The 24984-nt window shown below is 44.1% G+C and overlaps 1 protein-coding gene across 9 annotated transcripts in view; it reads left to right on the top strand.

Annotated features, from left to right (window-relative positions):
- The window catches only part of ACOX2 (acyl-CoA oxidase 2), a 35723-nt gene that overhangs the window by 10193 nt on the left and 546 nt on the right, over positions 1-24984 (top strand). For 5 of the 9 annotated variants that reach the window (XM_027121241.1, XM_027121242.1, XM_027121244.1 and 2 more), the window contains 6 exons: positions 6756-6946; positions 8519-8689; positions 11177-11282; positions 15149-15366; positions 21879-22011; positions 24381-24490. In XM_027121241.1, the coding sequence (XP_026977042.1) occupies positions 6756-6946; positions 8519-8689; positions 11177-11282; positions 15149-15366; positions 21879-22011; positions 24381-24452 (891 nt within the window). In that variant the 3' untranslated portion in view covers positions 24453-24490. Of the gene's footprint in view, positions 1-6755; positions 6947-8518; positions 8690-11176; positions 11283-15148; positions 15367-15785; positions 15921-21878; positions 22012-24376; positions 24491-24984 lie in introns of those variants that run through there. The other 4 variants (XR_003435855.1, XM_027121243.1, XM_027121245.1 and 1 more) reach the window with 4 other exon arrangements.

The following is a 24984-nucleotide window of genomic DNA, read 5'->3' as shown; positions in this document are numbered from 1 at the left end:
TACTTCACTCCATATGACAGTCTCTAGGTCCATTCACATCCCTACAAATGACCCAATTTCGTTCCTTTTTATGGCTGAGTAATACTCCATTGTATATATGTACCACATCTTCTTTATCCATTCGTCTGACAATGGGCATTTATGTTGGTTCCATGTCCTGGCTATTGTAAATAGTGCTGCAATGTACATTAGAATGCATTTGTCTTTTTGAATTATGGTTTTCTCTAGGTATGCCCAGTAGTGGGATTGCTGGGTCATATGGTAATTCTTTTAGTTTTTTAAGGAACCTCCATACTATTCTCCGTAGTGGCTGTATCAATTTACATTCCCACCAACAGTGCAGGAGGGTTCCCTTTTCTCCACACCCTCTGCAGCATTTGTTGTTTGTAGATTTTCTGATGATGCCCATTCTAACTGGTATGAGGTGATACCTCATTGTAGTTTTGATTTGCATTTCTCTAATCATTAGTGATGTTGAGCAGCTTTTCATGTGCCTCTTGGCCATCTGCATGTCTTCTCTGGAGAAATGACTATTTAGGTCTTCTGCTCATTTTTTGATTGGGTTGTCTGCTTTTTTAATATTGAGCTGCATGAGCTGTTTATATATTTTGGAGATTAATCCTTTGTTGATTCATGTGCAAATATTTTCTCCCATTCTGAGGGTTGTCTTTTCATCTTGTTTATAGTTTCCTTTGCTGTGCAAAAGCTTTGAAGTTTCATTAGGTCCCATTTGTTTATTTTTGTTTATATTTCCATTACTCTAGGAGGTGGGTCAAAAAAGATCTTGCTGTGATTTATGTCAAGAGTGTTCTGCCTATGTTTTCCTCTAAGAGTTTTATAATGTCTGGCCTTACATTTAGGTCTTTAATCCATTTTGAGTTTATTTTTGTGTGTGGTGTTATGGAGTGCTCTAATTTCATTCTTTTACATGTAGCTGTCCAGTTTTCCCAGCACCACTTATTGAAGACACTGTCTTTTCTCCATTGTATATCCTTGCCTCCTTTTTCATAGATTAGCTGACCATAGGAGTGTGGTTTTATCGCTGGGCTTTCTATCCTGTTCCATTGATCTATATTTCTGTTTTTGTGCCAGTACTGTATTGTCTTGATTACTGTAGCTCTGTTGTATAGTATGAAGTCAGGGAGTCTGATTCCCCCAGCTCTGTTTTTTTCCCTCAAGATTGCTTTGGCTATTCGGGGTCTTTTGTGTCTTCATACAAATTTTAAGATTTTTTGTTCTAGCTCTGTAAAAAATGCCACTGATAATTTGATAGGGATTGCATTGAATCTGTAGATTGCTTTGGGTAGTATAGTCATTTTCACAATATTGATTCTTCCAAACCAAGAACATGGTATATCTCTCCATCTGTTGCTATCATCTTTGATTTCTTTCCTCAGTGTCTTATAGTTTTCTGAGTACAGGTCTTTTACCTCCTTAGATAGGTTTATTCCTAGGTATTTTATTCTTTCTGTTACAATGGTGAATGGGATTGTTTCCTTAATTTCTCTTGCTGATCCTTCATTGTTTAGTGTATAGGAATGCAAGAGATTTCTGTGCATTAATTTTGTATCCTGCAACTTTACCAAATTCATTGATTAGGTCTAGTAGTTTTCTGGTGGCATCTTTAGGATTCTCTATGTATAGTATCATGTCATATGCAAACAGTGATCCAGTTTTACTTCTTCTTTTCCAATTTGGATTCCATTTATTTCTTCTTCTCTGATTGCCGTGGCTAAAATTTCCAAAACTATGTTGAATAATAGTGGCGAGAGTGGACATTCTTGTCTTGTTCCTGATCTTAAAGGAAATGCTTTCAGTTTTTCACCACTGAGAATGATTCCTGCTGTGGGTTTGTCATATATGGTCTTTATTATGTGGAGGTAGGTTCCCTCTATGCCCACTTTCTGGAGAGTTTTTATCATAAATGGGTGCTGACTTTTGTCAAAAGCTTCTTCTCCATCTATTGAGATGATCATACAGTTGCTATTTTTCAATTTGTTAATATGGTGTATCACATTGATTGATTTGTGTATATTGAGGAATCCTTGCATCCCTGGGATAAATCCCACTTGATCACGGTGTATGATCTTTTTAATGTGTTGTTGGATTCTGTTTGCTAGTATTTTGTTGAGGATTTTTGCATCTATATTCATCAGTGATATTGGTCTCTAATTTTCTTTTTTTGTAGAATCTTTGTCTGGTTTTGGTATCAGGGTGATGGGGGACTCATAGAATGAGTTTGGGAGTGTTCCTTCCTCTGCAAGTTTTTGGAAAGAGTTTGAGAAGGATGGGTGTTAGCTCTTCTCTAAATGTTTGATAGAATTCACCTATGAAGCCATCTGGTCCTGGACTTTTGCTTGTTGGAAGATTTTTAATCACAGTTTCAATTGCGTTACTTGTGATTGGTCTGTTATTTTCTATTTCTTCCTGGTTCAGTCTTAGAAGGTTATACCTTCTAGGAATTTGTCCATTTCTTCCAGGTTGTCCATTTTATTGGCATAGAGTTGCTTGTAGTAGTCTCTTTTGATGTGCTGCGGTGTCTGTTGTAACTTCTCCTTCTTCATTTCTAATTTTACTGATTTGAGTCCTCTCCCTCTTTTTCTTGATGAGTCTGGCTAAAGGTTTATCAATTTTATCTTCTCAAAGAACCAGCTTTTAGTTTTATTGGTCTTTGCTATTGTTTTCCTTATTTCTATTTCATTTATTTCTGCTCTTATCTTTATGTTTCTTTCCTTCTACTAACTTTGGGTTTTCTTTGTTCTTCTTTCTCCAGTTCCTTTACGTGTAAGGTTAGATTGTTTATTTGAGATTTTTCTGGTTTCTTGAGGTAGGATTGTATTGCTATAAACTTCCCTCTTAGAACTGCTTTTGCTGCATCCCACAGGTTTTGGATCATCCTGCTTTTGTTGTCATTTGTCTCTAGGTATTTTTTGATTTCCTCTTTGATTTCTTCAGTGATCTCTTGGTTATTTAGTAATGTATTGTTTAGCTTCCACGTGTTTGTGTTTTTTATGGTTTTTTTTCCCTGTAATTTATTTCTAATCTCATAGTGCTGTGGTCAGAAAAGATGCTTGATATGATTTCAATTTTCTTAAACTTACCGAGGCTTGATGTGTGACCCAAGATGTGATCTATCCTGGAGAATGTTCCATGTGCACTTGAGAAGAAAGTGTAATCTGTTGTTTTTGGATGAAATGTCCCATAAATATCAATTAAATCTATCTGGTGTACTGTGTCATTTAAAGCTTGTATTTTCTTATTAATTTTCTGTCTGGATGATCTGTCCATTGGTGTAAGTGAGGTGTTAAAGTCCCCCACGATGACTGTGTTACTGTCGATTTCCTCTTTTATAGCTGTTAGCAGTTGCCTTATGTATTGAGGTGCTCCTATGTTGGGTGCATATATATTTATAATTGTTATATCTCCTTCTTGGATTGATCCCTTGATCATTATGTAGTGTCCTTCCTTGTCTCTTGTAACATTCTTTACTTTAAAGTCTATTTTATCTGAAATGAGTATTGCTACTCCAGTTTTCTTTTGATTTCCATTTGCATGGAATACCTTTTTCCATTCTCTCACTTTCAGTCTGTATGTGTCCCTAGGTCTGAAGTGGGTCTCTTGTAGACAGCATATATATGTATGTATATATATATATATATATATATATATGGGTTTTGTTTTTGTATCTATTCAGCAAGCTTATGCCTTTTGGTTGGAACATTTAATCCATTTACATTTAAGTTAATTATCGATATGTATGTTCCTATTACCATTTTCTTAATTGTTTTGGGCTTGTTTTTGTAGGTCCTTTTCTTCTTTTGTGTTTTCCACTTAGAGACGTTCCTTTAGCATTTGTTGTAGAGCTGGTTTGGTGGTGCTGAATTCTCTTAGCTTTTGCTTGTCTGTAAAGCTTTTGATTTCTCTATCGAATCTGAATGAGATCCTTGCCTGGTAGAGTAACCTTGGTTGTACATTCTTCCCTTTCATCACTTTAAGTATATCGTGTCACTCCCTTCTGGCTTGTAGAGTTTCTGCTGAGAAATCAGCTTTTAACCTTATGGGAGTTCCCTTGTATGTTATTTGTCATTTTTCCCTTGTTGCTTTTAATAATTTTTGTCTTTAATTTTTGTAAATTTGATTACTGTGTGTCTTGGTGTGTTTCTCCTTGGGTTTATCCTGCCTGGGACTCTGCACTTCCTGGATTTGGGTGGCTATTTCCTTTCCCATGTTTGGGAAGTTTTCGACTATAATCTCTTCAAATATTTTCTCTAGTCCTTTCTCTCTCTCTTCTCCTTCTGGGACCCCTAAAATGCGAATGTGGTGTGTTTAATGTTGTCCCAGAGGTCTCTTAGGCTGTCTTCATTTCTTTTCATTCTTTCTTCTTTATTCTGTTCTGTGGCAGTGAATTCTACCATTCTGTCTCCCAGGTCACTTATCTGTTCTTCTGCCTCCGTTATTCTGCTATTGATTCCTTCTAGTGTAGTTTTCATTTCAGTTATTGAATTGTTCATCTGTGTTTGTTTGTTCTTTAATTATTCTAGGTCTTTGTTAAACATTTCTTGCATCTTCTCAATCTTTGCCTCCATTCTTTTTCCGAGGTCCTGGATCATATTCACTATCATTATTCTGAATTCTTTTTCTGGAAGGCTGCCTGTCTCCACTTCATTTAGTTGTTTTTCTGGGGTTTTATCTTGTTCCTTCATCTGGTACATAGTCCTCTATCTTTCTGTGAATGTGGTTTTCTTTCCACAGGCTGCAGGACTGTAGTTCTTCTTGCTTCTGCTGTCTGCCCTCTGGTGGATGAGGCTATCTAAGAGGCTTATGCAAGCTTCTTGATGGGACGGACTGGTGGTGGTAGAGCTGGGTGTTGCTCTGGTGGGCAGAGCTCAGTAAAACTTTAATCTGCTTGTCTGCTGATGGGTGGGGCTGAGTTCACTCCCTGTTGGGTGTTTGGCCTGAGATGATCCAGCACTGGAGGCTACAGGCTCTTTGGTGGGGCTAATGGCAGACTCCGGGAGGGCTCATGCCAAGGAGTACTTCCCAGATCTTCTGCTTCCAGTGTCCTTGTCCCCGCAGTGAGCCAAGCCAACCCCCGCCTCTGCAGGAGACCCTCCAACACTAGTAGGTAGGTCTGGTTCAGTCTCCTATGGGGTCATTGCTCCTTCCCCTGGGTCCTGATGTGCACACTACTTTGTGTGTGCCCTCCAAGAGTGGAGGCTCTGTTTCCCCCAGTCCTGTTGAAGTCCTGCAATCAAATCCCACTAGCCTTCAAAGTCTGATTCTCTGGGAATTCCTCCTCCCAGGTCCTTTGCCAGACCCCCAGGTTGGGAAGCCTGACGTGGGGCTCAGAACCTTCACTCCAGTGGGTGGACTTCTGTGGTATAAGTATTCTCCAGCTTGTGACTCACCCACCCAGCGGTTATGGGATTTGATTTTATTGTGATTGCGCCCCTTCTATTGTCTCATTGCAGCTTCTCCTTTGTCTTTGGATGTGGGGTATCTTGAACTTTTTTGGTGAGTTCCAGTGTCTTTCTGTCGATGACTGTTCAGCAATTAGTTGTGATTCCAGTGCTCCCGCAAGAAGAAGTGAGCTCATGTCCTCCTACTTCACCATCTTGAACCAATCTCTCTTCTCTTGTTGCGGAGCAGGGGCTCTAGGCACGGGTTTCAGTAGTTGTGGTACACAGGCTCAGTAGTTGTGGCTCGCGGGCTCTAGAGCACAGGCTCAGTAGTTGTGGCACACAGGTTTAGCTGCTCTGCAGCATGTGGGATCTTCCCAGACCAGGGATCGAACCCGTGTCCCCTGCACTGGCAGGCAGATTCTTAACCACTGTGCCACCAGGGAAGTCCCCCCTGGTGTGTCTCTGAAACCTGGAAAGCTCTGAAAACCAAAAGTCATTTAGAACTCATTTGGTGGCACAGTTTGACCTGAATTAACCTGATTTATCCCACTGAGTGTGAATACATTTTGCAGCCGAAAATATTAATACATTGGATCACTAGGGTCTCCCTGGACTCCTCTAGGGGTATTATATATAATCTACCTTAAATGCGCTGCTTTACCTTTCTAAAATTCAAAACATATCTGATTACAAAACGCATCTGGACCCAAGATTCTCAGATAAAGGACGGTGGCCTTACATACAGATTTGGTCTGTCCAGGCTCTGTGCTTTGTAAGCATTGCTTCAGTAATCCTTCCAACTATACCGCAGGCACCATTTGTATACCCATTTTACAGATGAGGAAAGTGAAGCACAGAGAGGTTAAGGGACATGACCCTTCCTCCCAAGGACTTGAAAGTGTGAAAGATGGGTAAGGGCTTTCAAGAACCAAAAACTCAAACCAGGTTGGCTGCCTGGCAGCCCCTCCTACAACCCAGAGCAGCGGGCTGATGGTGGACCTGCATCCTCACAGACAAGCCCTCCAAAACCTCTGCCTGCCAGCAAAATCCACAGCTCCTGGATAATGGTGAGACCAATCCTAGAAGCACTCTCTTCCCAAGATCCTGGAGACACTGGTCTAGACAGTTTTCCTTCGTTCTTATTGCCCCTACAGCAACACTGCCTCTTTTTATGACCTTGGGTGAGTCACGTAACCCGAGTCTCAGTCTTCTCATTCATAAAGTTGTGAGCTGAGGAAACAGTTCTTATCTCACAGAGCTGTTCTCAGCATAGAGTGGGTGCTCCATGAGTGGTAAGCATGGCTGTAACTGAAGGGCCCCTTAGGCCACCTGACCCCCTTCCTGTTTTTGCAGCTTCACGCACTGAGTGCAGGTATGAAGGCCTTGGTGTCGGACTTCTGCGTCCAGGGGGCTGAGCTGTGCCGCAGGGCCTGTGGTGGACATGGCTACTCGAAGCTGAGCGGCCTGCCCTCCCTGGTCACCAGAGTGACAGCCTCCTGCACCTACGAGGGTGAGAACACGGTGCTCTACCTGCAGACAGCCAGGTAAGGCCCACGTCTCTGTCCAACCCTCAGGGACCCCACCAAGCTTCTGCCTGGGTTGAAGCACCATCTGATGCCCACAGAGGGAGCAGACTTTGGGGACCACCGTCTGCAGACTGTCCAACTTCCACATTATGTCTCCAATCCATCCACTTCTCCCCAGACTCATGCAGCTCCCAGCCAGGCTGCCACGCCCTCCACCGGGACAACATCAATCTCCTCACTGGTCGGCTGCTTCCACCCTGCCCCACTTCCGTCCTTCCTCCACAGGCAGCCAGGGGGATTTTTATGAAGCCTAAAGAAGATCACATCTTTCCCTTGCTTGAAATTCTTCAATGGCTTCCCACAGCTCACAGGAAAATGCCACAGTCCACACTGTGGCCTGCAAGGACCTTAAGACATGGCCCCTGCCTCCCCTCCATCCTCTCACAACCTTCTCCTCTGCTCACTTTGCCAGCCACACGTTTCTTCTTCGGGGCCTGCACACTCACTTCCCTCCCCCTAATCCCCTCCACCGCCAGGCTCCTCCTCATCTTCAGGTCTCAGCTAAAATGACACTTCCTTCAGATGCCCCCCCCACTGCGTCTCTTTTTGTGTGACGGGCCTTGAGGGCAGGGAGTCTGCCGGCCTTGTTCACTGTAGCATCCCCAGGTTCAGCACAGGGTCTGCACCAGGAGGCTCCAACCTGAAAGGCAGAGAGGAATGGCTGATTCCCCCTCCCCGCAACAGGCGGTTTCTTTCTCTCTCTCTTATGTCTGTGGGTCTCGTGGTTGACCAGGTCTTTCACGTGCGTCTATCTCAGGTGAGTAGACAGGCCAAATACTTCTCCAGGCAGGGAGAAAGGACCTGCTGGCAAATTGGCTATGTAACATTTCTTTTAAAAAATTTTAAACATACATTTGTTTTTTCTTTTCAAATTACAAAAGGAATACAAAATCATGTATTAGATACTCTATGCCCCGCACTGTGCCAAGTGCTCTGCAAATATTATCTCATTCAGTTTTCCCAAACCCCCTCTCAGGTGACCCCATCCTCATCTAGAGATGGAGGCACTGAGGCTGAGGGAAGTGAAGTCACACAGGTCTGTGTGGAGCTGCAGAGGAATCCAGGGTTGTCTGACCCAGAGCCGCTAACCATTGGATTAGCACAAGGAAGAAGCTAAGAGTCACCTGTAGTTCTCCTATACATGCTTGCAATCTTGCATCTATCCTTTTATGAGCTAAGAAAATTTAATTTCCGCCATCACTGTACAATTCATCATAAATCCCCGAATCATAAGATCTTAACCAAGAGAAAAGATTCTGTTTGTTCAGGTATCAAAAGAATTTATGTTCATGGTCTGAGAATGTCTGCAGTCTACAGCTCCAGCTCCATTTCACTGTGAAAGAAGCTACAGCCTCGGGATGCATTTCGGCTTTTGAGTGAAGAGTAGCTATCAGTAGGGACCTGGGAAAGAAAGTGGGTGGCCCTGGTTCTCCCACGGGGAGCATAAGAGTGCATGACGCTGGGAGAGGGGTGCTGGGCTGTCCCTCAGGGCTCCCCACCCTCTCACCTGCTGGTACCCCTGCCCCCTAGGTTTCTGGTGAAGAGCTACCTGCAGGCTCAGGAGTCCACATCACAGAGGTCTCTCCCTCAGTCTGTTGCATACCTGACTGCACCTGACCTGGCCAAGTGCCCAGCCCAAAATGTAGCCGACTTCCTCCACCCAGAGCTTTACACCACGGCCTGGGCACACGTGGCAGCCAGGTAAGCCAAGCTACGAAATCAACCATCCCACCTGGGGGCAGGCTCCTTCCCACTAAGGCCTTTGGGACTGGCTGGGTGGACATTCTAGGATACTCTTCCAAAAACCACCCCCTTCCCCAACCTCCTCAGTCCTCTCAGCTCCTGCCACCAGGGGCAGAAAGGAGAATTCACCTGTCAGCCATGGACCACTATCACTTCCCCATCCTGGTCAAGATAGTAGGAAGACATCACCCCTCTAGCCAGTGCAAGGAATTTTTAAAATCTTAGGTTCTTACTGTGGTTTGCATTACAAAGAATGTACCCATATGTAAACACTACATATGTATTGGTACATAAATACTAATAAATAAAGCAATACAGTCATCCATCTGTATCTGCAGGGGATTGGTTCCAGGACCCCTGCGGATACCAAACTCCCAGGATGCACAAGTCCCTTCTATAAAATGGGATATTTGCAGATTTGCAATATTATGTGTAGGTATTTGCATATGCACATCCTCCCATTTACTTTAAATCATCTCTAGGTTACTTATAATACCCAATAAAATGTAAATATTATGTAAATAGGTGTAAATACAATGTAAATGATATGTAAATAGTTGCCAGCATGCAGCAAATTCTATTTTTGCTTTTTGGAACTTTCTAGAATGTTTTTTCCCCAAATATTTGATTCTTGGTTGAATTTGAAGATGTGGAAACTGTGGATACAGAGGGACAACTGTGCTCACATATTCGAAATATCCCACAATCTAAAAATAATTTTCAAAAATGTGACTATAACAAGGGATAGTATATGTTTATTTCCAGGGTCTAGTAGGCTCCAGGTAACACAGACAAGACCAAGGACTCCTCCATTCTGTCATCCAGCAAATATCGTTGGACACTTACTGTATGTCAGGAATGTCCAAACATGCCAGGGGGCTGGGAATAAAGACACCATCATGGAAAAGGTGGAGAGATTTAGCTACCTAGAAAGGAAACCTTCTGAGCCCCTCCCCAACTAAAACACCAAAAAAACCTGGACAAAACAGTTTCATTATATAATATGAGGTCTTATATCCTAACCTGTGGTCTCAGGGATGGTTAATAGTCATTTCAAGATCACAAGCAACTTGGGACATTCATTTATGTTTTTCCACAAATATTTAGTACCTATAATCTGCCAGGCACTGTTCCAGTCACTAGGGATCTATCAGTAAACCAGTCCGACAAAAAGCCCAGGCCTCGGGCTTCCCTGGTAGCACAGTGGTTAAGAATCCGCCTGCCAATGCAGGGGATATGGGTTCGAGCCCTGGTCCGAAAGATCCCACATGCCACGGAGCAACTAAGCCCGTGCGCCACAACTACTGAGCCTGCGCTCTACACCCCACAAGCCATAACTACTGAGCCTGCATGTTGCAATTACTGAAGCCCGTGAGCCTAGAGCCTGTGCTCCACAAGAGAAGCCCCCGCAATGAGAAGCCCACACACCGCAACGAAGAGTAGCCCCCGCTCGCTGCAACTAGAGAAAGCCTGCACGCAGCAACGAAGACCCAATGTAGGGAAAAAAAAAAAAAACCCAGGTCTCACAGAACTAACATTTCAGTTGGAGCAGTGGGGCAGGCAAAATAAGGCTGCTCAGGGTAATTAAAATGCCATCAAAGTTGGTCTTCCATATCCCCAGATGCAGAACCTGTGAATAAGGAGGGTGACCATACTACACTTTTATACCGGGACTTGAGTATCTCGATTTTGGTATCTGTGGTGGTCCTGGAACCAATCCCCCCGGAGATACCAAGGGACGGCTATATATTGCTTTTTGCTTAGAACTCAATGTGACATGTGCTTATCTATCCCATGACAAAGCAAAATAAGTATTGCTTAATAAACAGTTTGTTTTGCATACAAATTCCAAGGGTCATGAGTGGATGGGCAGGGAATAGAAAATAAAAGAATAAAGGTTAACTAAATGGCAAATTACCAATTTCGTGGTTTGGAGAACAAGGATTGGTTTTCTTTTCTCCTCTTTTCTTTTCTTTTAAGGTCCCTTTGGTAGAACTTAGAGCAGACTGGGTGACTGACAGGCTTCACCAGCCTTTAGAGGAAAACCACTCTCCTTGCTCAGCCATAGGAAGTCAGCCAGTTGAATGGCCTGAAAACACTGGTATCAGGATGGAGTCTGCATTAGAAAGAAGGGATGGTGCCCGGGCCCTGAGGCTTTACAGCCGGGAGGTTAAGAACAGCTCCACTCCTTACTAGCTACGTGACGCTGGACCAGTTAATTAGCCTCTCTAGCACTCAGTGTTCCCCACTGCAAATTGGGAATGCCTACTCTTAAAAGGGTTAAAGAGATAACGTATACCAAGTATTTAGGTTTGTAACACAAACAAATGGTCAATAAATTGGTATTATTTCTACTTCTGTGGGACCCCAGGCAGCCTGGGACCAAATGCCACCCATCTCTTCCCCACTTGTTCAAAAACAGAACCTTTTTTCTTTGGCCTTTAGGCTCATAAAGGACTCAGTGCATCACTTACAGACTCTCATGCAATCTGGGGCTGACAGGCACGAGGCATGGAACCAGACCACTGTCATACATCTCCAGGCCGCCAAGGTGAGCTGCCCAGCAGCTAAAGCTGAAACAGACCTGCTTTGTTTCCCCAGCAGGTTGTCCTGCTGAGAAAATCAGAACTCTGCCATTATTCCCCAGCCCTGCTCAGTGGCTGCCTTCATTTGACTTTCAAGGCTTTAGTCCAGGGTATTTTAATTAAAGGACTTAACTCCAAAGCAATCTTACTGGCAGCTCTTAGGGAAAAAGTGTAATGAGGCAGTGTTATTGGATTTGCCTCAGGTTGTTCAAATATTTCCTCCCAGATAGAAAAGCAGGTCAAGTCTCTCCTCAGCCCCACAGGCAATCCTTAGATGTCTGATTCCATTTCCACTACGTTTTGTGTTTGCGCATAATTCACAGTCAGTCAGCAAATATTTGAGCACCCACTCAACATCAGCCATCAGGCTGGGTACTGGGGGCTCAACAGTGTCCACAGACGGCTGCGATCAGGAAAGCACTGTCACGGGGAAATACAGGCTGCCACAAGATCCCAGAGCAGGTGCAAGTCTACCCAGCTTGAGGAGTCAGAAAGCCTTCTCAGAAGCGGCGTATAGGCCAGGACTGCAAGGATGGGCTGAAATTAACCAGGCAAGGGGTGGAGGCTGTGGCTTTGGACAGGAAGGTGTCCCAGCAAAGGGATGAGGAGGTGTAGAAGGAGGAGGCAAGAAAAGGCATGGTGCTTGGGAGGAGATGTACATCCTTCCAAGGAGAACCTAAAGGAAGAAGACAAACCAGGACAGGAAGGAGGATAGGGGAGGAGGAAAGATAGGCAAGGCCTGGCACCTTCTGCACCACTGTGAGAAGTCTGACTTCTGTTTCTCATTGCAGTGGGAAGCCTCTGCAGGGTCTGTATCAGAGGAGCGAAGCGATCAGTTTCATTCTAGAAGGATCATACAGGCTTCAGGGGGTGGAATGGACTGGAGGCTAGAGGCCAGTACGGAGCAGGCAGCAGCAGTCTGGGCAAGGGCTGAGGGTGATCCAGACCATGAATCTGCCAGAGGGCACGGAGAGAAGTGGGTAGATGCAGAGATATTAAGGGTGTAGGAGAAAGGGACGGGCTTCAGGGAGCAATGCGGTGGGAAGGAGGTAGGAATGACTGCTGAGCTCTAGCTAAGGCAGCTGGGACTCTGGCCCTACCTACAGCTGGAAAACCAAGGCGTTCCCTTCAATCCTCAGGCAGCAGGCCCCAAAAATAGCAGGCTAGAACAGGGGAGCCCAGAAGCGTTTTGCAGCCTCCCTCATGGGTCGGGCGGGGCAGGGCTGGTCAGGCAGGCTGGGCATGAGCGCCACCTGGTGACCTGCCACCTCCATCACATCGGCTGGCGCCGGTATTGACTCTGCCACCCTCCATTCCGCTCCGGCCGTCACAGAGGCACCCCCTGCTGTGTCAAATGTCCGGGTCAACACAGAAGAGGGTAAGCAAATGCTGTGCTCTCACCAGACACCTAAAAAGGAGCCACACCTGCCCATGATTCGCCTGCTTTCCAAACCCATGGCCGGCCATGCACCAGACACTGCTTGCCAGGGTTACCTCATATTAAATGACCCTGCGAGGGAAAGTAAGCATAGCCTCAGTTTTAAGGATGAGCGGCTTCCTGGGAAGACGGTGCCCAAGCCAAGTCTCTAAAGTCATAATGTGCAGGGAAATCTGCGCTTTCTGGTCTTTGGGCTCTGGGAGGCCATCTACTCTACAGAAACCTCAAGTACCCAACTGGGTCTCATCTGGAAACCACAAATGTGTAGGTAGAGTGATGGCAACACAGCGGCGGGGTGGGGGGGGAACAGTGGCAGAGGGGTGGAGAAGGAGGATCGGACCCTGGCCTAAGTTCTGGTCCCAGCCCATTATAATCTCGCCTCAGTCTCTGGTGGCTTTGGCAACACAGCACAGCGGTTAACGGTACAAACTTAACCGAGAGGCAGACTACCCTGGTTTGGACCTCACTGCCACCACTCACCAGCCAGTGCTTGGGCAGGCAAGGAACTTAATCCCTCAATGCCTCAGATGCCTCATCTGCAAAATGGAGCTACTGATAGTACCTAACTTGTAGGATTATCGTGAAGATTCAATGAGTTAATACCTGTACAACTTGAAGAGCCACCTAGGCTATAAATGCTACACATCCCACCCCACCCCTAAATTAGGCAGGAAGCAAGACTGAAACAGACACACACACACACAATAAATAAAGTTCATTGTGTTCAGAGCATGGTGCCGAGGTTTGGCTCAGCCTTTGCCCAAAGGAAGAGGCCACTTTCCTCTCTCTGGTCCTCCTCCTGCTTTGTGAGGCAGAGGCCCCTGGGCAGCTCTTCATCACTCTACTCTTAAACCCAGGTCCCTGAGAATTTAAGGATGTGGCTCTCGGATTAGAAAAGGGGAACAGGGCCTACGTGAAAAAAGTGAGGCTCTCCAGCTTTGCCAAACTGGGTCCAGTTTGAACACCAAGGGCTGTCTGACCCAGCAGAGGCAGCAGAGCACATCTTCTCCTTTTCCATATTCAAATGCTGCAAACCCAGCATGGCTGTGAGCACCCCAGGTCCAGGTGGCAAAGTGGTATTGTTAGCACCCACGTGAGGCCTCCCTGGGAAAGGCAGATCCACTCCAAGTGAGAAACCTCATCAGGTCACTGGCCTGTTGAAGACTCTGGTGGCCCCCTGACCCCCACAGAATAAAATCCCAACCATGTCATTCACAGCCCTTCATCGACCTGGGTCCCTATTGCCCGTCCACCCTAACTTTCACAGTTCCCTGTCATCACCTCACCTTACCCTTAAATTGCTGCAGCCTCCTGAAAGTATAGCCCTGTGCCCGTGCAGTTCTCCCCTGCCTAAGAATGACTTTACCCTCATTCCTTGTCCCTCGGGTAAATTCCTTTGATCCCTCGAGACACTCTAAGCCTTGCTAGTTCAAGTCACTACCAGCAGGATGGGCATTACTGGGGAGCTATTCCAAAATCTGCATTTTGACAAAATCCCCAGGTAATCTGTACACACATAAAAATTTGAGAAGACCTAATATATATGCTCTCCTTTTCTCTCTCCTCCCATAGAACTCGTATATCCTACCAGATAAAAATAATGTGCATTTGTCTTAGGGAGAAGGGTTTAATAACCAGTAAGGCAGGAACAGCCACCAATCAGAAAGGACTTCAGACCTAAGGGAGGCAGGGTCCTTAAAGCCTCCTGCTGGGTCGGGCTGCGTTAAACCTTTAGTTGCTGGGCTGTGTGGAGGAGGGGGCATCCCTGGGAAGAAGCCTGGCAGAGGGGGTTCTCGCCAGATGAAGGCAGTGGTCACTTACCAACCAGCATCAAAGTATTATTTTAACCACCGACGAAGCCGGACTGTTGTATATGGGCTAAATAGCTTATCTCAAGGAGTTTACAGTCTAGCTAGGATAAATTTCGTGTACATCTTGAACCTCTATTCTCTCACTTCAAGGCACACACATACATACACACACACACACACACAACCACTGCCTTGAACACGGCAGACAATAAGTAGCTGTTTTCTTGAGAAAAGCAGTGCTGTCCTCCACTGTCCCCAGGTCAGCCTCCAATACTGCTGTATTCTCTCTCTCTGCTTTCAAACCTACTTGAGTGGCCCAAGGAAAATGAGGAAACTAAGGGCCAAGTTCCAGAGCCCACCAGCCCCCAGCACGCGCACACACACACGCGTGCACACACACGCGTGCACATACCCCTGTCAAAAAGGCTCAGTTAGACGCGGTGAGCTAGTAGAAAGGCAGCTGCTTGTCAGCCTGCTGGGAAACACATGGCCACAGCAATCTTATTCCAGCAGTTTTGCCGAACTTCCAGGATGACTTGTCGAGGCAGAAATCAGAGGCTAACGCATCTCTGTGTCTTTGTAGGCACACCTCTACTATGTCACTGTGAAGATTTTTACAGAAGCTCTGGAGAAACTGGAAAATCAACCAGCAATTCAGCAGGTGCTCAAACGCCTCTGTGATCTCTATGCTTTACACGGCATCATGACTAACACGGGCGACTTTCTCCATGATGGCTTCCTATCCGGCGTCCAAATAGATGTGGCGAGAAAAGCCTACCTGGACCTTCTCCTCCTCATCCGGTGAGTGGCTGCCCTTCGCCCTAAGCCCTTTGTTCACTTCAAACTCCAAAACCTTCAACTCTAAAACCTTGTTAAAAGGGGGTCTGGCAAAAGCAGCACCAGCCCTGGACAGGTTTACATCCTAGCATCATTACACCAACGTAAAGCATTATGAATTAATGAAAGGAAAAAATGGGGGGGAAATCACAACTAAAAATGCTTAAGAATAAATTATCTAGCTACCTCAATCGAACTCTTCAACATTGTCCAGAAATGACAGAATCTACAGAATATGAATAAAAGCATACTACATATTAATAATATGTATTAATTAATAATATTAATGAGCCTTGGTCTTAGCTAATACTTAAGGAACACTTATGTGTGGCAGGCACTATGCCAAAAGCTCTTATATACATCATCTCATTTAACCCTGACAGGGTTCTGAAGTGGATACTATTACGCTCCCCATTTTACAGGGGAGGAAATTCAGGCTTAGGGCCCAAGGTCACACAGTGAGCCAGAGGAGGGTCTGGGTACAATCGAGGACCTGTCTGCCTCCAGAGCATGTGCTCTTAAACGGTATGTTAAAGTGAAGGTTGGGCTATTGTTTATTTCAAATATATCCTTATCTTTGTTGAATATGCTTAGTTGACTAAGCTCACTTTAATACTCCCTCAGCTTCAAGACGACATTTTTAAAATCTAGTAATTCACATACTGATTTGTAACACAATAATATAGTTTTTATATGCAGCATAAGGCGGTGCAGTTTAGGGTCATGACATACTAATGCAATACTTTCATCCTGTCACTTTATATATAATCTAAATGATCACTTTAAAAACATATAAAAACCAAAGCCCCAACATGACCAGGGTACTGGAAGAAACAGAAATTAATACTAATTAGTAACCATTGTCCATAAGATGGAAAATGAGCTAACTTGATAACACAACCTTTTCTGAAAAAATAGGATGCCTGTTGTGTATGTTGGGGGCTGGATGTGGCATGACACATGTGTATATGACTTTTCCCCTAGAACCTCCAATAGTTCACATTATCAACAAGACTAAGAACAAAAAGAAAGGGGAATTCACTGGTGGTCCAGTGGATAAGACTCTGCGCTTCCACTGCAGGGGGCATGGGTTCGATCCCTGGTCAGGGAACTGAGATCCCGCATCCCACGCGGCCCAGCCAATAAATAAAGATTTGAATTTTTTTTATATAATAAGATATTCATGAAGGAGGTTTATAAAAACTAGACCAGGTTCTTTTTCTTTCTAACAATATGCAACATGTTACATATGACTCCAAATAAGCACCTAACAAATAGTTGGTGGTCAGTAAATGTCTGTTCAATTAAATCTTCAAAAATTATCAAAAACTACCTTTGATATAATTATGCCCCGGGTATTAAACTTTCCCTAATATAGAGAATCCAGTGGTGGGAACCATTAATAGCATGATTGAGTACTGCACAGTTCAAGCCCAAGTGTATCTAACTTTCTGAAACGCTTGGCATTTAAAAGCACATGAAGACAATAATGTTCTAGCCCTGACTGCCAGTGATAATGAAACACAAACGATCACCTTAATACCTATAAGCATGATTTTTTAAATCTCCAACAGCACGCTAAGTGCTTCCCATGGCCCCAGAGGCTTACAATTCAAGACAAGAAAGACAGCACTGACACAAATAGACAACTTATGCATGCAACAAACCCACAAACTGATTTACTCACATTATGGTTCCTAAGTAACCTTCCGACTACCACAGGGTAATTAGGTATGTAACAGACTCCATGCTTTTAACAGTTCTGTGTTCCATGCCTCGATTATTCAGTATCGCCCTCAGATTTCTGAGATGACAAATGAAGGATGGCACACTATTCTAAGTGACACTGAGAACCAGCTCTCTGTGTTATGGTAATTAACTGACCAAAACAGTTTTTAGTTGTTTAAATGGTCATAAAATCTCAGGTGGGAGACTTCCAGGCAAAGATGGCAGATTGAACATATGCATTTATTTTTGTTCCCTCCTGAAACCCTACTAAAACGTCAGTAAATTAATTTAAAAATTAATAAACCCATAAAAATTTAAATTTTAAAAGGCATTAACACACAAAGAAAGAGAACTGGAGAGGAAACATGAAATTTGGAGAGAAGATGGACTTAGCAGACCTGAATAAACTGAATCATAAACCAGCAGTAGGAAAAGCCAAGAAGCAAACAAGTGCCACCAAAGAACCTCAAGAACTACAGCACCAGGTGCCTCTGGCAATGGGGGTGAAGGTAAACGTGACAGGATGGGTTGGAAGTCTATTTCAGGAGGAGTTGAATCCCCAGTTCCCCTTCTCCTGTCCGAGTAGTTTTAAGGCTTTCCCTGACCGCACCCTGGCAGGAGGGTAAACAGAGGGTCTACAGACTAGGGGACATCAGGCACAGTTGAGGATGAAGAACATCAGGCTACCCTACAGAAAACAGGGGCTTGAATAAACGTTTATAGGCCAATGCTGACAGCCCTCTCCCCCAGCCCTCTTTTCCCACCGGTTCCCAGCAAATTGGCAGCCAGGCTCGTGTCCTGCAGGAAAATGATAACATGATCCTCCTCTAGAGAATCTGACCAGCCCAAAGGAGAGAGAAGTAAAGACACTGACACCGAGGTCCCCCAATGGTATACCCAGTTCACCCCACAGGGAACCCCACACTGACAAGCACACCCAGACTTCTAATCAGCTAGTTAATGCCCCACTCTTAGCTATGATCAGACACTCAGGGATCACCAGACACCTGAGGAAAGCCCTTGACATAAAAGACAGAGACCAAGCAAGAACAAGGCAACTCGAGGCTCACAAAAGAATCTTCACAGAGAACTTTTTTGAAAGATCAGTAATATCCTCAAAGAGTTAAGAGGAGCTATGGCAACCACAAAACAAGAATGTCATTTCTTAAAAAGTAATATTCAGAGAACCAAAAAAAAAAAAGGGCTCTATGAAATTAATGATAGTGAAAATGAAAAGCTCAATTAAAGGACTGGAAGACAAAGCTGCAGAAATCTCGCAGAAAGAAAGCAAAAAGGCAAGAAGACAAAAATAGGAGAGAAGACAAAAATAGTAAGAGGACTGATCCTAACTGTCCATCATCTAAAGAACAGGTCTAGAAAGAGAAGAAAAAGAAAGCAGAAGGGAGCAAATCATTAACAAAATAATTCAAGAAAATACTCCTCAAATGAAGGATATGAGTTTCAGATTGAAAAGGCGACAGACTGGAGAAGAGGAAACAAACACACATACACAAAATAAGTCAAACATATAGCGTGCAAAGTGGTAATAAACGCTACGAAGAAAAAGAGAGCAGGGAAGGGGGATGAGGAATGCTGGGGGTGGGGGTGGAGGACTGTAGTTTCAAATAGGTTAGAGAAGGCCTCTCGGGGAAAGTGATGTCTGAGGAAAGATCTGAAGGTGGGGAGGCGAGAGAAGCCATGTGGTTGGCTGGGAAAAGTGCATTCCAGGCAAAGGAGAAGTACAAATGCTGGAAGCCAGAGAGTGCCTGGCATGTCCATCCAGCAAACAGAGGAGAGGCCGCAGCAGCTGGAGTGGCATGACTGAGGTGGAGAATGAGAACAGAGGTCAGAGAACTAGGGGTGGACTGGGAACGACAATGGAGTGGGTGTAGGTCACTGCAAAGACGTAAGACTTTGACTTTCACTTTGTGTGAGAACAAGGAAGGTTCTGAGCGTAGGACAGACACAATCTGAGGAGATCTGAGGTGTGTTTCTAAAGGATCACTCCAGCTGCCATATTAAGAATTGACTCGGGAGGGGGACAAGAGTGAAAAGCAGGGAGTCCAGTCAGGAGGCTGCTGCAATAATCCAGGGGAGAGATGCTGCTGGATTGGACCAGGGTGATAGCACTGGAGGTGGTGGGAAGTGGTAGAAGTCTGGATATATTTTGAAGGTAGAATAAGATTTGCTGACAGATTAGATATGGAATATAAGAGACAGAGAGGAGTTCAGGTTTTGGGCCAGGACAGAGTCCCCATTTACTATAAACGGGGAAGACTACAGGAAAGCCAGGTTTGGGCAGGATGGATAGAAGGTCTAGAAGGTCAGGAGTTTGGTTTTGAATACATCAAGTTTGAAGAGCCTGCTAGAAATCAAGTAAGATGTTAGTAAGCAGGAGAGACTGGAGAGAAAAATTTCGAAGTCACTGGCATATCGTTGGTATTTAAAGCCATGAGAAGGATGGTATCACAAGGGGTGAGTGTATGAAGAGAAGAGGCCCAGGTACGGAGTCTTGGGACCCTCCAAAGATGATGATGAGGTGACCTCGACAAGAGCTGCTTCAGTGGAATGGTGGGAGTGAAGACCTGAACGGATCTAGTTGAGAAGAGGCGGAGAAGAACTGGAAAGAGCAAGCATCAACAAGCAGAACTCTTTCAAGTTTTGTCACAAAGTGGAGCTAAGATATGGGTCAGATGATGGAGAGGGAAATAGAGTCAAATGATTGTTTTTATTTTCATTTTTTTGCGGTACGCGGGCCTCTCACCGTTATGGCCTCTCCTGCTGCAGAGCACAGGCTCCGGACGCGCAGGCTCAGCGGCCATGGCTCACGGACCCAGCCGCTCCGGCATGTGGGATCTTCCCGGACCGGGGCACGAACCCGTGTCCCCTGCATCGGCAGGCGGACCCTCAACCACTGTGCCACCAGGGAAGCCCCAAATGATTGTTTTTAGGTGGGAGAAATGACAGCTTGTTTGGAAACTGATGGAAATGTTTCGGGAGAGAGGGGAATTTTGACGTTATAGGGGAAAGGCAGGAGGACTTCTGGAACATTGCTCTCTCTACTAGGCAGGAGGGGAAGGCATCTAGTGGACGAGGAGGGACTGGTCAGAGCTGGGGACCTGGACAGTTTACCTGTACTATGAGAGAAAACCTCATATGTTTAAATGCATGGGTGGGAACTTGTGGAACTCTTCTTACCACTTCTATTTTACCAGTGGAATAGGACTCAAAGTCATCTAGGTTGAGAGAGATGGGGAGGTGAGCAGTGTAGATCTGAAGATCAAAGAGAAGGTGGGAGATAATCATCTAAGAGAATGAAGGAGTAAATGAATTAGAATGTGATATGACTGCCGGGTAGCAATAAGGGCCCACTTGGGTCCTTATTACAACAGTCAGTATTGGTTTTTCCAGCCATATAGTTACAAAGGTATGGGGCAAAGTCGGTGGAAAACTGGAAATGACGAGGAACGGGGTTTTGCTAAACAAGTATGACAAAGCAAGAAAAATTGTTGAATATTGTTTGGAGGGAGTGAATATAATAAATAGACCATGGAATTTCAGACAGATGAGGGAAGCGAGACCATGTAGATGAGGGACTTTAAATAGGCAGTAGGTGCCAGGAGGGTCAAAGAATCATGAACAGCCCTGTAGGAAAATCATTTCATAATAATGATTAAAGGCCATCCAGAAAGGATGAAATAAGTACAGTATCTCAGTCACCGCAAATACTCTGTGAAACGAGCGTTAAGGAAGAGTATAAACAAACAATCACATATTTTATTTTATATCCTCTGCTAAAAGAGGAAGGGAAGCATGTGAACAATTATTTTAATATTTCATTCCATAGGTTAAAATAATTTTGTCGCTTGAAAGGGAAAATAAGAATCATAGAAGTCACAATAGTAGAGGGAGTAAGCTAGAAAGAGAGGAGACAGTGACAAGAACATGGCTGAGACTATGGTGAGATGCAGGTGTGGATGACAAGGCCTGGTGCGTGACCTTGGCAGACAGTGACAGAGCGAGGCTGTAGAACACGGTCAATGGGGAGAAGATTCAAGGAACTGAGAAATCAAGTTTTAGAGGAACTTCCCCACAGACAGTGAAATCACTAAGAACTATGACAGAAGTGCTGGAGAGCGACCCCTAGAACAGGAGAGATGTGGTGGGAACGTGGCTCCGCTGTGAACAGAATACATAAAGTCATACTAACGTACAGGATACATACAGTCATAACAAGGGAAGCACTGAACATCAGTCTGGCCAACACTGTAATTATATTGGGAGGCAGGAAGGCCGTGGGGAGGAAGCAGAGGTTGGGGGATGATCGGTACTGCTGAGGAGAGTGGTGCTAAAAGAAATCCGTATCTTCTGTAATAGTCAACAGATGATATCTAGCACCAATGAATATGAGGTAGCGATACAAACAAGACGTTTAGAGTCATTCGGGTAAGTTCCCCAAATATCAGCTAAAAGACTAAAACTGATTGCCTCTAGGGGTAGGGGGAAGAAATGGAGGGGAGAGGCAGGGATATGCTGATTTTCAATAACAAGCCTTGAAGAACTATTTGACTCTTTATGCTGTGCTTATATAACTGATCAAAAATTAAAACTTAAAGAAAAAAAAAGCCGAGTTGTTCGAAAAGTGGATAATGATGCAACTTCTAATTAGGTGTTGTTATTCACCATCCCAGATTAATCAGATTCGCAAAAGCAATCTAAAATACGACTCTTTTGTTTTTTTCTCTCAGAAAGGATGCTGTCTTGTTAACTGATGCTTTTGACTTCACCGATCAGTGTTTAAATTCAGCACTTGGTTGTTATGACGGAAATGTCTATGAACGTCTGTTCCAGTGGGCTCAGAGGTCACCAACCAATACTCAGGTAGTTGAATAGAACACATTATAAATTATGCAAGAGAGCCGAGAGCAAGCAGTGAATATAACTCCATGTTTTCCCATTTTAATTGATTCCCATTAGGTTAGAAATTGCTTGGCATAGCATGTCTATTTAAAATATTTTGAGAATACATAAAAGAAACCTGGAGCAGGGACGTGGCCTGGTAGGAACTCTGAGTCTGAACTGTAATAAGCAAAATGCATTGCTCAGAATTTGGTAAAGGGAATTTGGAGAAAGGCCCAAGCTCTAAATCACGGCTTGACATACACAAGGGCATACACACATAGTGGCAAAGTGGCTTTTAAGTAACAGAAATAAAAAGGTAAATCACTGCACTGATTTAACCATCTTAATTTCAGCCTTTTAACTCTTAGTTTCGTGTTGATACAGTAGGTATTCAGGGGTGATAGGAAGCTTGGGGGTGGGGGTCTCTCTCTCAGCCCTCACTGCCTGCTAGAGATGCCTCCTCCCTCTTCTCTACAAGGAAGAAAATCCCAGGGACAAAGAAGCCTGCTGCACTGCCATCAGTATCCCAGGAAAGCCAAATAAATGACAATTACAAGGGTTATGGCAAAAAGATCCCCAGCTGTCCCAGGAGAGAACACGAGAACTCATTAACAGAAGAAGGGGGAGGACTCATAAAATCCTAACAGTCTACAGCCAGCATCCCAGACTCTCTGCTATGAGCCTCATTGGGAAACATTATGAATATCAACGCCTACATTAACTGGAGTAGAGAAATAAACCCTGTATTTACAATTTGGGGAACCAACATTTACTAGCAGATTTGATACAGATGATCAAAACAAAGACACTCTATAGCTATACAACAGGTTATTTTAAGTTCTATAATGCAGATATGTAATTCAGATGATGAAGTCTAGTTTTTTACCTCTTTCCTCTTCAAATTTCAGAAAAGGTGTCTTAACACCTCATCAAATTGGCACCTCTCAGGCTTTCATTCACACTTAGCATGGTGTTAGACTTGCTCTTAACATTCTGCATCCTGTCATACCTCATAGCTTAATTTAACATGGTTATCTAAAGTTGCAACACAACGTTACCCCCAAGATGGTTGTCAGCTAGAAGGCCAATCCCGGTCTCCAGGAAGGCATCCTTTTAACTCAACAAGGAAAGATAAAGAACTTAACTAAAGATGGTACAATACATTTACTGCTTAGTACAGTTAAGCTACTTCTAGTGTGTTACTTTTTCTAATGATTAGATCTCTCTACTTTCTAACATTTAAATCCTGGCATAGAACTACAGCAATCCTGCCACTCCAGATTAGCCCCTGTGGTCTAAAGAAACACACGTGCCCTTTGGTACTTGAGAGAAAAACCTACCCTGCCTTAACACCTGTCAGGAAACACTGACATATCTAGCTCAAACCTGCTTTACTAGCAACACAAGGAAACGTGCCAGTTCTCCTGATTCCTCGTATTCACCGAAGAACACAGGGGCTTCCTTGTCTTTTACTTGTTTCTACTCTTCATCTTGAAAGAATTTAATCTGGACACTATATGAGGGCAGGCTTGTCTAGATGAGGGGCATGACTGACCCACAGCATCAGCAGACTTGGTAAGATGGTGATGCACGCCATCCCATTCACTCTTCCCTATCTCCTGCCACGTGACTGTGAACAAGGATGGAGTTTTCATCTTCCCAGCTCCAGGGTCTATCACAGAGTAGATACTCTGCATTTACGGAGTAAATGAACATGGTTCTGTGACCTACGCAGCGGAACAAGGACCCTGCTGCATACCCAACACTGCAAACTTTTGCCATCCTAGCTTACATTACCTTGCACCAAAGGTGACAGGTACAGCAACGTGACTCTTTCATGCACAGCGATTTTAAGAATGTGAGATTGTAAGTGACCTTGAAGAATGCTTCCAGTTAGTTAAAACGACACTTTGTTGACAACTAATATATGGCTCCCTAATCTTACATTTCTGGCTCCTCTAGGCACCACCAAAATAGCCCTTTTAAAGTGTAGTTTCTAATCTGCTGTAGGTAATTTTTGAAACTGCAGTTAGAGACATTTTTCCTCATTTGCACTGGCAGAAAAAGGAACACTACAGGTATTTCAAATAAATTAAAACAAAAGCTACTTTGAAACATGCCTTGTAGACACAAAAGTACACACAGGAATTTATTTCACTGACATTTCTACCAAAAGAAAAGTGCTATGCTGTGTTGAATGTCTTAGAATTATAAGAGTCTCTCCTGTCTGGGGCAGGTTAGGTGCTGAGCTTTATCCCCAGACAGGATGATGCACTTCCATGGTTTACTCTCGCTATGGTGTTCTGCCTTTTGGCTTTTTTCCTGATTTGGATGCTATTTCAAGACAGTTTCTCCGAAATGAACTGCAAAAGACTGTTCCTGTTCCCCACGTGCACTCCTATCTAAGTGATTCCCTATAGATGCAAGCAGTGAAAGAACCACTGGGGATAATTTCAAAATAAGAATCCCATTTCTCCCCAATTATTCTATTGCAGAAATTTATTCAAGTAGTTGCCAGATGCAACTACTGATCCATGCATTCATTCAATCATTCAACAAATAGTTACTGAGCATATGAGGTATGCCAGAAACTATTCTAGGTACTGAGGACACAGGAGAACAAAAGAGTCATAGACCCTGTCGTCAAAGAGCTTGCAGTTTTAACTGAGACAGGCAAAAAAGTAAACAAGTAAATACTATAAAAGATGGGGGTAGAGCTGTGAAGAAAAGAAATCAAGACATGACATTAGAGAATAATGGGGATACCCAATTCTGACGCAGAATATTGCTTACCTGATTTCACCTTCTGGCTCCTTGCTTTGTGGTTAACACGTTCAATTTCAAAGAGCCTCAAAGAGTCAAGCCTTTCATTTGTATTAAATCCCAAAAGCAAATGATAGCTGTGTTTTTTTAATTGGCCACCTGCATCCACAATTTAAAATCTGCATGAGA

Source organism: Aethalodelphis obliquidens, unplaced genomic scaffold, assembly GCF_003676395.1.
Source record: "Aethalodelphis obliquidens isolate GAN/ISIS:26980383/991018 unplaced genomic scaffold, ASM367639v1 scaffold22, whole genome shotgun sequence".
Classification (NCBI taxonomy): Eukaryota; Metazoa; Chordata; class Mammalia; order Artiodactyla; family Delphinidae; genus Aethalodelphis; species Aethalodelphis obliquidens.
Note: the sequence above shows the minus strand (reverse complement) of the source record. Positions and strands in the feature narration are given on the sequence as shown.